Source organism: Sorex fumeus, unplaced genomic scaffold, assembly GCF_029834395.1.
Source record: "Sorex fumeus unplaced genomic scaffold, SorFum_2.1 ptg000037l, whole genome shotgun sequence".
Lineage (NCBI taxonomy): Eukaryota > Metazoa > Chordata > Mammalia > Eulipotyphla > Soricidae > Sorex > Sorex fumeus.
The window spans coordinates 73,758,623-73,773,952 of NW_026606094.1; the positions used below are offsets into that span (position 1 = coordinate 73,758,623).

Sequence of the window (15,330 nt, forward strand, 5' to 3'; positions counted from 1 at the left end):
TCCTCTTTGCTCCCTCTCTTTCCCCTACCTCCACTTCCCTTCCCTCTCCTCTTCTCCACTCTCCTCCCCTCCCCTCTTCTCTTCCCCTCCCCTCTTCACTCCACAAATTCAGGACACTCTGCTGTTTTATGCTGAGGACAGATCTGAAAGAATAGTGACTCTTATATCTCCTATCTCCTATCTAATAATAATAGGTTCTAATTATTACAATGTAAATAATTTGCATTAGAAGGCTGTTTTTTTTTCAGGTTCCATGACTTTAGTGTGATCTTCTGAAGCCACTGAACTCCAATGCAGTAACAACAAAATACAGGTAAGTTCTCAATCTCTGCTGCAAGGCACAATCTTTATGGGCAGCAAGGTTCTCTTAGCTTGAAGAAATTTTAATGTGGCACTTTAAAAGGAAAAGCAAGAAAGGTGTTGGCTATGTGGTTTCTTCACTTTCAAAGGTAATGTCATGCTGTGACCTTGGGGGGGGGGAACTTCTATTTATGGGCATTTTCTATCAGCTTCTGTACATCCATAAGCAATACATACACTAACAAGAAAAACAATGATAATTGCTTCATAAATGTTGTTTTATATGGGGGGAAAAAACCCTGTCCTGAGTGAAGAACCAGAATAAGCCCTGAGCATCACCCACAAACAAAAACAAAACAAAATAAAAAACAAACAAAACAACAAAACTGAAACAAACAAAAAGCCCTGCTTGCATTTCATTTCTAACATCTGTGTGGTACTTGCATGAAATGTCTGTACAAAAATATACAAAAAATGATCCATGAGTTTTGAACTGCAAGGAAATGGAGTTTTAACATCAGTTTTATGGAGGATGAAATGATATTAGAACAAAGTCTGTGATTTTCTTTGCAGGATCTGTCAAGGTAAAGTAATTTCAGTACCTGACATAGGTTCTATATGAGATACAATGTTAACAATTTAGTGGGAAGTGATCTTTAATCTTCCCTGTAGGCAATCTTATGAGGCAAGTATTATTATCACATCACCCCATTTCTCACTGGGAATGAGAAAACTGAGGCTTTCAGAGCATACATAAATTGCAAAGCTTACTTACACAGTTACTATGCAGAAAATCTGCATTTATGAGTTATACCCATACAGTCTGAATTTAGAACCTTTCTCTCATATATAAACCTACCTTGTCCACAGTTCAGAGAGTATACTTTCTATAGCAAATTAATGCAGTCAAGTATAAATTGTACCTCACTTATACTATTACCATGACATATATTTCTGCATCTTACAGGCTTTTTAAGTACCCTTAAGTATTTGTTGCACTTATTAGTACCTGTTATATTTCCCCCAAACAAAATCAAATTATCACCCCTTCCTTCAATATAAGTCATCATTATCTGTGGTAATGGCTCAGGAAGGAATTAAACCAAAGATCCTGGCTGGTAGAGTACTTAAGTAACTGTTTTAGCCTCTTCCTTCACCTGCACCAGACTGGAATGCTACCAAACAGATATTCCCAAAGGGTAGGCCACTGGAAGTGAGCAACCAAAGCATATGGGCTCCACACTGGGCAACATTTCTAACTCTGTGTCTATACCCATTGCTACAGTTCTGAATCACTTGTGGAGCTTTTCAAAATCCTGGTTCTCAGGCTGTATCCCAAACTGATTAAGTAAAGCAAAATAAATATATCAGAACATAACTTAAATCTGAATAGTTTTTAAAGTTTCCTGCATAATTCCACTATGAAGTCTGAAAAATGCTTTACTCTCTCCAATCCTCTTCTCCCTCTTTGTCCTGCTAAAGAAACAACAACACAAATGATTTGCACTCACTAAAGGAAACTGGAAAGAGTAGGCAATGCTAATTGCTATATTATCACATCAACAAAACTGACTTATCTTCTCTCAGGACTTTCTAGGACATTTTCCAAAGGATTTGGAATTCCAATGCAAGCTTAAGTCTAATTTGACCAAGTCAGACACTTTTTCTAACTTGGTAATAATCAATAGCAGTTTGAATATTAGGGTGAGAAATACCAAAAAAATAGTATAGTAGGCAGAGAGCTTGCCTTGCATGCTGCCGACCCAAGTTAGATCCCCAGCATCCAATATGGTCTCCTAAGCACTGCTGGGAGCAACTCCTGATTGCAGAGCCAGGAGTTACCTTGAGATTCATTGTGTGTGGTCTAAAAATAACAACTACAAATTCAGCCCTAAGACCCTTAACGTTCACATCAGCTCCATGGAAGAACCGAATTCGAGCCAGGATCATTCCAGTTCCAAAGGCAGAAGCACACCTTTGCAAAGTAGTTTGACTGGACTGGTTTTCAACTCTGTTCTTTTTTAAAAGGGGTGCAGGTAGGAACTACTAATTTATTTCACTAGAAAGGGAGACTTAGTCCTGGTTCATTGACCCAGCTTTATACTGAACATTGTTTTGAAAGGAAAATATAATAACCTTTTACAAACTCAGGTGTCTGATTTTATTTCTTTTTGGGTCACACCCAGTGATGCTCAGGGGATACTCCTGGCTCTGCACTCGGGAATTACTCCTGGAGATGCTCAGGGAAGCATATGGGATGCGGGGAATCAAACCTGGGTCGGCTGCTTGCAAGGCAAACGCCCTACCTGCTCTGCTATCCCTCCAGCCCCAGGTCTCTGCTTTTTAAGGTAAGATGTCTTCTCCTTTGGCACCCTTCAAGGTACTTTTACATTCATTATATCATTTGTATCCCCCTTTCCTCCTACTTGTGAGCAGATTCTGCACCCTTAGGACACATAGCACATGATTCCTGTTTCTCATTTAAAACGTAGAAAGAACAGCACTAACTTTGAAGGGCTTGTGCTGAGAACACAAAGAAGTCATGATGGGATTTGGTGAACAGGGCACCTGGCCAGATGCTGCCTCTCTCCTCTCCCTTGGAGCAATTTCTGTATGTTAGAAACTGTCTGGAAGATTTGCAATTCCTGGGAAAATTCAGTTGCAGCAAACTTTTCCAATCTGGAATTGGTTGATCTCCCAAGACACAAAGGCATTGTAAAGTAATCCTTCCCTTTGTGAAAATACAACTTAGCAACATGGCCTCAGGTAGAAAAAGGCTGTTAAAATAGGCACGTAAGATATGGCACTGGTTATTAGAACTTAACAATCTATTCTTAAATTCTTCCAAGTGTATTTTATACTAAATCTAGAACAATTAAGCCCAGTGTCTACATTTGAAAAGTTCATAGGGTTTTGAGGGCTTTAACTCAAGAAAACACGAATGTAAATAATCTGGTTCTGTATTTCACCTGGTCTACCAAAGAGGAGAAGGCAAGAGGCCTGCTCTCAGAGAAGAGAGTTCGAAAGAATCAAGTTAATCCTGTCACAACCTAACCAAACCCATCTGGAGGTGACCTGGCCAGCATGTAACCCATAGTTTTGTTGCCCTGCATCAAACCTGCTGCAGTTGGCTCCGACCTCTGGCTCTCAACCCAGGAGACATATGAGACTAGCCAGAGATGGCCTACTCCCAATAGTCTCTCAAGCGATCCACTGTGTTTGAGGTAAAAATTAGCATGTTTTCCATATCCACTGGCCCTAAATATTTAGCCTAGTTGAGATTCAAGGTCGAAGTTTATGCTGAGAAAAAGAAGATGTTTACTCAGTCTTTGCAAGGTATGATTAGGGCAGCTCAGAGGGTCTGGTCATCACACACCAGTGACAATCATTGATTATTTGCTAAGATCTATGGCAGGGAGAAATCTATGAAAAAAGTACTTTGGAGAGACATCAGGGGCTTAAGACACAGGACTTGCATGAAACTGATCCTTTTTGACTCCCCGTGCCACATCATCCTCAGAGCATCACCAGATACAGTTCTGGAGGACCTTGAGCACGGCAGGCTGTGGTTATGGACTACTGTGAGGTTGGGGGTGGAGTGGGTGATCTCAGCTCAACAGGGCAGCTGCAGAGAAGGAGGATGGTAGAACCAGAAGAGGAACATAAACTAGGGTCAGGCAATTGGGGTCAGCTATTTCTAGCTGTAAGGTCCTAAAGGAGGAAGTATGTTCTAGAACTCAATATTTTAAATGTTTTCTTGGGCTGGAGAGGTAGTACAGGAAATAAAGCAGTGCCTTGCATATAGCCTACCCCAGTCTGATCCCCAACACACTGCTCATGGTCACCTGACTACCACCAGGAGTGATCCCTGAGTACAGACCCAGGAGTAAGCCCTGAGCACAACCAGGTATAGCCCCAAACTAAAAAAGAAAAATCACTCTAAATTTTCTCCATAAAATGGGACAAACAGCAAGCAACTACCTGGTTGTTGTGAGGAAACTGAACTAGAAATGTGATAATGTGAGTTTTGCATGCACCTCGGCAGTCACACCCAGGCCGGGCATCACAGGCACGTGGTGTGTGGCTACCATCACATTACACAGCACAGATGGTCATTTCCAGGGATCTGACAGTGTACCCTCCATCATTGACTTTATTTCCTTTTTTTGTTTTTCAGTCGCACCCAGTGATGCTCAAGGATTACTCAAGGACTAATCATTACTCATGATTCCCTCAGGAATTACTCCTCATGGTGCTCAGGGGACTATATGTGATGCCAGGAATAGAACTGAGGTCAGTCGCACGCAAAAGAAATGCCTTACCTTCTGCACTATCGCTCCAGCTCTCCATGGGAGGTTTTCTTATTATATAAAAGTCATATTATTTTTCATATAATTTTACTGGATTTTACTACACTAAAGCTCTCACCAAACAATAAAGAAAATAATTTAATGCATCTACTTGTGAATGTTTGGCTGAGAACATGACTCTCTGGTTCACAAAAGATTCATTTACAGAATGTGCATTTGTGAGAAAATACATTTATTTCTTCATTTATCTACCTGGGGAAACCACTTCACTGGAACCAATATCATTCCAAGCAGAGAAAAACCACCCAGCCCACATTCTAAACTATTTGTGCAATATACAAATATGGAGGTTTATTCTGCAAATCCCAGATGTAAAGTGTAGCTTTAGTCAAGACGAAATAAGTTTCAGTCCCTGAATTCTAATTGTGCTTTAATTAGGAAAATGAAAAAGGTACTCATGATTCTGAAGATTGTCTGTATTTGTTATACTGTCATAATTCAGTTTTTTAGTTGTCTTCATTAGAAATCATTGTTAAAAGATACTTGTTTTTTGTGTTCACCCATGTAGATAATTGGTCTTACTCTGAATTTCATAAAGGGACAGATGGTTATGTACATTTACATTTCTAGAACTTAGCCATAGTACTGATATTAGTTGAAATATTTAAGGATTGTGTAAACTATTCTATATACTACTCGATGTCTTTAATAAATATCTTTTTTACTAAAGAACAAACGAATCTCATAAAATATACATCAGCTAACAATATTGCTCAGAATCTATATAATCTAATATTTCTTCCTGCATCAGCAAAGTCTTGATCTAGATTTGTTACCCATGTTTGTTCAAGAAGAATGTCAGCAAGTTTCTTTCCTTTGAAGTTTCAAGTGAGAGGCCTGAGCACCTTTGTTTTACATATATGCTAAAATTTCATCTCAGTTATATAGGCCTTGGTGTTGTGTGAAGAGGCTCTGAGGCATGGCCTTCAAGCCCCTCATTCCTTGAAGAATAGATAAAACAGGAGGAGCAATTAATAAGGCTGGTAGCTCAGCTATTTTCAAACAATGACTATCTAGTAAATGGCCTGCAGCCTTACAATGATGATTACTTAGTTTAATCAAATTAATTACCACTTTAATTTTAAAAGAAGGATAGGACAAACCCTTCCTGAATGAGATGATTATCTCCAATTCACTTCATAGCTTTCATTTGTTTACCCTGGTGAGTTCAAAATACATGATGCATGCTGTTTTAAAGAGAAAAATATTTTGGAGATTGTGCAAGCTAAGTCTATGCATTTTCTTGTCATCCAGTGTGTCTCCTTTATGCATATGGAGATGGAAAAATGAAGCTCAATCAGGAGCTCGATGACCTTTGTTCTCAGCAATGATTCATGCAGAAGAAGTCTGTAAGTGACACTTCTGAGTTCTAGGGCTTGGAAGCAGTAAATCAATATATAATGATGAATTTTGATCTAATCTATAGGAAGAATGTTAACTGTATTTCCTCCAACTGAACTCAAGTTAAAGACTGATAAAAGAGAACTCATCAGACCACTGGAATCTTCACGTAAGAAACAGCGCAGGATCCCTTCACCTGACAGTTGTGTTTGAAATTGCCCATCTGACAGTTGTGTTTGAACTTGCCACAGGGGTGACACAAACCTCTCGCATTGCACAGATGTGGGAGAAAGACAGTGACAACAGGGCAGCCTGACAGCAGTCTTACTCCACAGGCAGGGAAATGAAGCAAAGAGCATGGCTTTGTGTCCTACTAGCTTTTGACAAACTCTGATCATATTCCAACTTCTTAATTTGTGAATTTCCTTCCATCCTTCATGGTTGTTGTGAGGAATATGATACACGTTAAGAACCAAGCACCACTCCTGATACTTGAAAGCTACACAACATATAACATAAGATTTATTGTGAAAAAGCAATCTGTTAAAAAGAGCAGGAGTTACCATTTTTGACATCAATCTCTCCACAACTTATAAAACACATTACATTTTGTTTTCAGAAAGGAAATAAAAGCTTCCTGAAATGTCTTCAGACCTCAGAGCTGGTCCCTTCTCTTCTGAAGGATCCTCTGGAAGAACATTTTATCCGTAGTCCCCTGGAATGGGACACAAAACAATGTCATTGCAAGCCAGTGGGCCTCTAGACACACAAACTCTACATCAGGCTATGGAGATTAGAAGCAGGGCTGCATCTACTGCCAACACTACTGTGCATGCCAGCAGCTGCACAAAGAGGAGCGATCATCTATCTGCATGAGCCTATCACTATGGTACTGTACCTTTCCATGTAAGGCCCACTTCGGGAAAGTCACGAGACAGGTGCCCTGGGGAATCTGCTCGGAAGCACATCACTGACTAGTCTCCATCATTAGTGGTCCTGTCTGTACTCAGTGGTGCTGGGAGCTCTGGCCACTCCTCCAGCGAGAGCCAAGTTTACCTCAGCTCTCCTGGAGCTTGGCTGTGTTCAAAAACTTCGGGGGCATTAGTTGAAGTTGGCTCTAGAAAGAAATAGGCTGCAGGATCTATTACTTGACTATACACGTTGTTCTACTACTGGCACAAGTGAATCAAGGAGGTTCCCAGAACAATTTCCTGGTGCTGAAGTTCCAGGGTCTCCCTTTTGATAATTTTGAAAATCACAGAGTTTGTTAATGAACTGGTCTACAATAGCTTCTGGTTTGAAGTATGGAACCCGCAGAACTTTCTGATTTATATCCTCATACCCCAACACCTACCCCTCCCACTAGGTTAGGAAGGAAAAATGTTAGATTCCTCTGAAACATATGGAATATCATGTCAACACAAATGAAACAAAACAACACTGTCTCAGAAGACTGTGAGAATTAAAAAAAATTTTTTTTTTTGTTTGTTTGTTTCTGGGTCACACCCGGTGATTCACAGGAGTTACTCCTGGCTTTTGCACTCAGAAATTACTCCTGGTGGTGCTCAGGGGACCATATGGGATGCTGGGAATCGAACCCAGGTCGGCCGCATGCAAGGCAAACGCTCTGCTATCACTGTACTATCACTCCCGCTGTACTATCACTCCCGCCCCGACTGTGAGAATTTTTTATTTCTTTTATCCCCTTTTGCTTAAAAGGTCTTTATTAAATTTTGAATATAGAGAAAGTATAATAAATAACAAATACCAGCTATTCTCAATGTTAGGTAAGGCTGTGAAGTGGTGATGACATTTTGGAAAACAATTTGTGTGTCTCCTAAAAGAATAGTCAACATAGAGTGACCATATGAGCTATTCAGATCCTAGGTATCTTTCCCAAAGAATTCAAAGCATATGTGTTCCTGTCCCCAAAACACATGACATTCTTAGAAGCATTATTCATTATAGAAAACAGTGGAAGCAAACTAAATGCCCATCAAATGATGAATATATAAGCAAAATGAGATAGATTCATAGTACTGACTATTTGAACACACTAAAGAAATGAAGAAATGAAGTACTGGTATATTTTAGAACATGAATGCATGAATGAGCTTTAGAAACATTTTGCTAAGCACAGATTGTCACATATTTATGACTCTATTTATGTGAAGTATCTGATCTAGACTAATTCAAAGACTCAGAAAGTTTGTCATTTTGAGAGGCTAGAGGGAGTAAATTTCTGTATATTACTGTAAACACGTGGGATTACTTGTTTTTTCATTTCAACATATTAATACATGTAAAGTGATATATTCTTGTGCCTTTGATTTGCATTCCTTATTGTTCAATGATGCTGAATATGTTTTCACATTTCATTTATTTTCCTCAGAGAAATATTTGTTCAAATCCATTGTTCAATTTTAGTTGAGTTATTTGTCTTTTTATCTTTGAATTGTAAAAATTATTTTCATAATGTGATATTAAATCCTTAGTAGCTGTATTATTTGCAATAGAAATAATTAGTGATTATTTTCTTCCTTGGTGTGGAAGGATTTCAAGGCCCATCCATTTATTTGCTTTTTAATTTTCAGATTTTGAAATGCTTTTTTGGGTCAGATTTATGTTCTTGTTTTGTTTCTATACAATTATACTTTATTAAAAAGGGATTATGATGCCTCCATTTGCATATCACTATATATGCTATTTTAAATTGCTTGGTAGCCTGCAACAAGAGCCATTTGAGAGGCAGCATGGGATGTTACTGAGGTAGGAAGCATGAGTTGGTCATCTTAGGGATTGAGGGGCAGAGTGACCCCTAGACAAAGCATGATTTATAAGGTCAAGTATTTTGCAAAATACCCATTCTACCCCTGCAAGCTTTGGAGTAGTGAGAACTTGGAGCCTACAACACCCAATGTGGAGTCAGTTTACACTGCCAAACTAAAACAAAGACCAGGTGAGGGACACTGCGCTGGAGGACCTGGGAACCAACCGGGGTGGGGGCGGCAGGTGCAACCTTCTCCAGCAGGAGGAGTCAGGTCATCTGCGCATGCTCCTGTTCATGCCCACACGATTGCGGTTTCCCTGACCGAGGAATACTATGACTTTATACAGAAGAGCAAATCCATTGCTACACACTGAAGTAGCTTGGTTTAAAGTTGTGTTCCTCAGAATATCTGCAATCTGAGCTGCAGAATAAGCAATGTCAGAGGAAGATGAAAATCCCAGGGACTAAAGAGTACGGTTTGTTGAACACGAAAAAGCACGTTTACTAACTAGACACAAAGCCAAACCTGAAAATGTGACTTAGGAGGGTTATTTTCTATAGAGTTTTCAGTCAAATCGGAGAGCATGCAGATTTATAAAGAGTACTGAGCACCAAGTCTCTGCTTGTTACTTTGGCAGGTACTGGGACAGAAAATAATACAAATATATATATATATATATTCTTTAAAATGCCACCTGTCAATTAATACAAAAATTTATATAGAAATTATTATGTCAGTTATGTGTTAGTATAGTTCCTAGATGAACTGGAACGACCACAAAGAGAAATTAGGGGAAGAAAGCGTAAGACATATTCCAGGCACCATGACAGGCAATAAGGTTAGAGTGGACAAAGATGGTCTGGCGGGAGGAGGTTATAAAAATTGGGTTGAGAAAACAGATTGGCATAGATTGATTATATTTCATCCGATTTATAACAGCACTGATTATAAAGTCAGCAATTATTGCATATAAAACTAAGACAATATTATACCAACTATTATAAACAATGAATGGCAAAACATTTATATTTCAAAGTGGCTAAAATTGCAAAGAATGTGCTTCTCAGATGGATAAAATAAGGCAATTCCCAAAAGTAAAAAATGTAAAAAAGATTAAGATAAATAGAAACCTAACATGAATACATTTTCCTCATCAAATTGAAAAGCTAGCACTAGCAAGAGCATAAATATAATGGCAAAGTCATACCTGATGTATAAAATCATGCTACTTTTCTGAAAATTGCACAGACAATAACATGTCAAAAACCTAAACATGTACATATTCTTTGCACTATTATTTCCACCTACAGAAATAAAAACTAATTATGCATTTAAAGATTCAGAAGAAAATTTATATTAAATATGCATGGTTGTTTATAAAAACAAACTATAAGTTACTTAAATCCCAAGTTACAATGACTAAACATTTATATGGTTTAATCACATGCAATATTAGTCCATCACTATTTTAAGTACTTAATAACACATGGAAAAATCTCATGATATAACAGCAACTTTTAAGAGAGGTAAGTTACAGTCCATATATGTATAATTCTAACACAGAAAAATGAATATATATTAAAGATTGGAAGAAGCAGTAGTAACTGTGGTTGCTATAGTAATAAAATGGCAATATTTTTCTTCTTTTATTTTTATTCAAAATTTGTTTCTGCAATTAACTTTGATTAGCTCTATTTCTCCTAAACATGTGTCTTTTTATAAATTCTACTTGAAAAAATTAAATTCCATTAAAGCATATAAACCTACAAATAGAATGGAAAATACACATCCCTTACATGAAATAGTAGTTATACATGGACCATAAATGCTTCACATTTTTCTAGTAAATGCTAGATGGCTTCCAACACAGATCAAACATGATCTTTCTACCACTCAATAGGAGGGACTATCAGTACCCACCCTGAGTAAGTATTATACTAAGTTTACAAGAATTATTTCTAATCTTTATCTGCAGATTGATGGGAAAACGAAAGCACTGCAACTCTGAATGTTTAGTCAGCTCACTGTCTTTGAACATGGCAGAGATGTGTTTTGAACCTAACTTTCTCACCAGAGTTGAAAGATCTTTCACTACATTAATGAAAAACAAACTCCCTTAGCATATCCAGGTGAACTTCAAGGTGATTCTCTTGTTCATATCAGTGAGCAACTATCCAGGTGATTCTCTTGTTCATATCAGTGAGCATAAGAGATTGTCAAACAGCGTTGCATCTATTGTGTCAATTCTGGGAGAAGAGGCAAAATTCTAACACAGAATGTGTAACTAAGGGGCCAGGTTCTTGATGAACTGCTAAGCTTTGAGAAACCAGTGCTCTCTTACTAACCAGATGACTAAGATATTTGGTGCAGTGCTGCTCACTCACCTGGCAAGGTAAGGCGACTCGTGGAGCTAGTACTTGGGGCTGGTGAGCCATGCGAGCGCTTCTTACTTCCTGCAAAGAGGAAAAAAGTAGCATGAGGAATTGGGAACTGACTTCTCAGAGAGACAGTATTTGGTGCATGATAGGTGAGATTGTTAAGATGCAAAATGATCCAGAAGTGTGTGTCTGAACACATTTGTAGAAGGAAAAATTCTGGATTTAGAATTAAAGATTTAGAGGATTGTTCTTATGCTGTGTCTGTAGACTTTGCTATTAGACTCAAACTGCTAAAACCTGATCTCTCTCAATACACGAGATCAAGTACAGGTTATGTACAGGCTATACATAAATCTATGTCTTTATATATAATGAACGTGGGAACTACACACACTTTGGAACCTGTGAGTGTTCTGGGAACAATCTTCCGACCATAGCAAGAGATACTTGTTTATATGCACAGACATGTGCTTTTGCACATAAAGATACCACTATATTTATGTGTACAAATAGTCAGCCACTCATTCATTCATTCATTCATTCATTTTGTCAACCAGAATGGGGAAAAAGAGACTAAGAAGTCAGAATTTGGCAAAACAGTAGATGCTGGCAGAAATGGAGAGATGCTTTATTAGAGTATATACAAGATTATGTGTTATTTCTGTAACAAGTCCCTTGAGTCTCCCTAAACAATCCACAAAGTCAGCTTTAAATTTTAGCTTAACCTCATGTGAGCTTTTTGAGAAAACTATGCCTGAGTCAACAAAGTCATGGGTAAAGATAATAAGATAACCCGTGGGCAGACCAACATCAGAGGAAAAAGGAACTTGGGGTGCAGTGAGTAAGCATTCTCTCTCTACAATGGAACACCAGGTGAGATATGGAGAAAAACACTTGGGATGGTATTTGACATGCTCTCATTTCAGTCTCACAAAACAGGCACCACCTCTGCCACTTTGTTTTATTATTTCAGTAGGAGTAGGAGTAGTGTTGATAGTTATACAAGTAAAAATAGAAAATAAAAAATTAACTTAAACATTCCATTTTATTTGGTAGGATGTGGGAGAAGCTATATGGCATGGCCTTGAGTCTCCATTTCCTGTAGAAGTTCAGAAGGCAGAGTTGGTGAGGGAATTTTGGAGGAGCAAACATAGTACCTGCCTCAAAATCAACCAAGGTGTCATTACAAACCTGGCGTGCAGGACTCTTTCCTGAACCCACAGGGCAGAGTCCAGGGAAAGGAGTCTGAAGTTTATAGTACAAATTCCTTGGGTGAGTTTAGCTATCACTAGTCTAGTGCAGTCTCTCAAGCAAGGACTAAAGGGTCCTCAGTGGGCCTCCCAGGATATTCCAAGGGGCTCATGGGTGGAAATCACATAAATTGGGCTCTATAGAATGAGGCGAGAAGATTAACAGGTAGAAAGGGGGAGGGGTTCAAGAACTAAACAATGTTGAAATGGGACATTGGAGGAGGGGGGCTGAGTAAAACTGGTCTAGTGGGAAGTCACCTCTATCATGAAGAGATAAAAGAATTATACAAAAGGATGCTGTGAGTCAGAGCTGAGGCTGGTGCTGCCTATTACTGGCTTCACAACCAGGAAGAGGGGCCATTCACTCTTTGTCCACACAGAGAACAGTGAATCTGAGTGAACAGCAATTTAGCCCTTATCAGAGTACTCTTGGAGAGCACAGTTATGCTTCTGACCTCTGTCCTGGTCCACAGAAGCACCTGACTCCCAGAAATGCATCTTTCCCAAGGATCTACCTCTTCAAGGGGGTTACAATAACCTGAAGAGTTTATTTGTCCAGTATAGGACTTTTTACTTGTCTCACAGTGTCTAGGGGTAAGGCTTCTCAATAGCAATATTATGTTATGTGGTGTGGGCCACACAATTCTTTGTTGTGAGAACTACCTTTAGCTATCGGTTGTGTATTCAATATGCCAAAACCAGTAACTACAATGGGTCTCATTCACCTGACCCTGAAGGCTTCACCGACATGGCAGCACTGAGAAGGATGATAAAGGAGAGGCCGACAAAAGCTCAAGGCCGACCTAAGCTGCCACAACGAAGGAAGACAAAAATGATCATCTGTACTTTCAATGCACGTACGCTAGCATCAGATGCATCCATCAAGGACCTGATGGTACGAGCGCGAATGATCAAGTACGACATCATTGGTCTGACCGAGACAAGAAGGCACGAATCTCAACATGCCATTTTCGACACTGGAGAAGAATTGTTCCTCGGAACATGCGATAAAAGAGGTGTTGGAGGCGTCGGTGTCCTTGTCAAAACAAACTTGGCCAAGAGCATTGATTCATTCGAATGCCTAACAACCCGAATCAGACGTTTACATTTGAATAGATGTGGCTCACTGCCTGCAGTTTCTATCTTCGTTGTCTACGCACCAACATCTCATTATGATGAAAGAGAAATCGAGAAGTTCTACATGGAGCTAGAGAAGTTCTATAAAGAAGACCACACCTTCTACAAGATCATTGTGGGTGATTTTAATGCCAAGATGGACCGAGAAGATCAGCTGAAGAACTTCACATCGGGACCCATGGCCTAGAATGGAACGAACAGCGTGAGAGACTATCTGAGTTCATCATGTCGACCAAGACCATTCATGGTAACTCCCAGTTCCAGAAGGCAGAATCTAAACGATGGACATGGGAGTCTCCTGGTGGACGATTCCACAACGAAATAGACCACATCATATTCAATCAACGGTTTTGCCTGACCGATGTCGCTGTTGTCCCAAAATTTCCAACGGGATCGGACCACCGTCTCCTTCGTGCAAAATTCTACTTCACAGAGTGGGGAGAAAGGGCTGCAAAGTTCAAAAAGAGAACACCCAGAATGACCACCAACTGGGAGCTCTTTGGCACTATTGCAGCAACATGGGAAGATGCCATTGTTGACAACATTGACGAGGAATACGATCGACTGGTTCAGCACCTCCATGAATGTGCGAGGAACGCCAAGAGAGAGATAGCCACAAAAAATCGCCTATCTTCAAAAACCCTTGAGCTAATTCCCCAGCGTGGATTGGCGCATGCCTCAGGCAACCGCAAGCTAACTTCCGAGCTCGCAAAGCAGTGCAGAGATGCGATCAAGGAAGACCTCAAAGAGAGATGAGCAGAAGTAATGGTAGATGCGGCAGAAGCCGGGAAAAGTATTCGTAACGCCCGCCTGTCCTTTGCCAACTACAAGACCAAGATGACTGCCCTCCGAAATCCTGATGGATCCATCACATCCTCCAGAATGGCAATGGAGAAGATTATCCATGACTTCTACTCAAATCTCTTCGATAGCCATGTCCACTTGCCGACATACCAAATTCCACAGGATGGATATGTCATTCCCAACGTTCTCCCTTCCTAAATCCGACATGCCATTTCGTCGGTAAAGAAACAAACAGCACCCGGCCCAGACAAGGTCAGACCTGAACATCTGAAGAACCTGCCGTCAGTACTCATCAATACACTGGCTCGGTTCTTCACTCGCTACCTGTCTGAATGCAAGGTTCCGTCCCAATGGAAAACCAGCAGAACCGTACTACTGTTCAAGAAGGGAGACATCCATGACATTGGCAACTATCGCCCGATCTGCCTATTGTCTATCATCTACAAGTTGTTCACTCGAGTCATCCTAAATAGGATTGGCAGAACACTAGATGAAGGACAACCATGCGAGCAAGCCGGGTTCTGCAAAGGATTCAGCACCATCGACCATATCCACACGATAACCAAGCTCATTGAGGTTTCTCGGGAGTTCAAGATGCCGCTCTGTTTAATGTTCATTGATTTAAAGAAGGCCTTTGATTCTGTTGAGACGGAAGCGGTCACTGAAGCCCTAGCCAATCAGGGCATTCAAGCCCAATACATCAGGATCCTCGTGAGCTGTATTGCGGATTCACTACCAGGATCGCACCATTCTACAAAGAAGTAATCATTGATGTCAAGAGAGGGGGATAATACCCAAGATAAAAAAAAAAAGCACCAGTAGAACTTTACTATCGAATGTAGCCTGCCCACAGGGCAGAGTCTGGCAAACTCCCCGTGGCGTACCATATATGCCAAATACCAGTAACAATGATGGGTCTCACTCTCCTAAATAGCCTTGAATATAATCTCAGGGCTAGGATGAAAGAGACGTTACTGGG

General features: G+C 39.9%; 1 protein-coding gene across 6 annotated transcripts in view; it reads right to left on the reverse strand.

Moving 5' to 3' along the window:
• Positions 1 to 15,330, reverse strand: part of PDE1C (phosphodiesterase 1C) — a 661,768-nt gene that overhangs the window by 10,365 nt on the left and 636,073 nt on the right. For 3 of the 6 annotated variants that reach the window (XM_056117974.1, XM_056117976.1, XM_056117977.1), the window contains 2 exons: positions 11,167 to 11,235; positions 6,501 to 6,726 (listed from right to left, as the gene is read on the reverse strand). In XM_056117974.1, the coding sequence (XP_055973949.1) occupies positions 6,713 to 6,726; positions 11,167 to 11,235 (83 nt within the window). In that variant the 3' untranslated portion in view covers positions 6,501 to 6,712. Of the gene's footprint in view, positions 1 to 6,500; positions 6,727 to 11,166; positions 11,236 to 15,330 lie in introns of those variants that run through there. The other 3 variants (XM_056117979.1, XM_056117980.1, XM_056117981.1) reach the window with 1 other exon arrangement.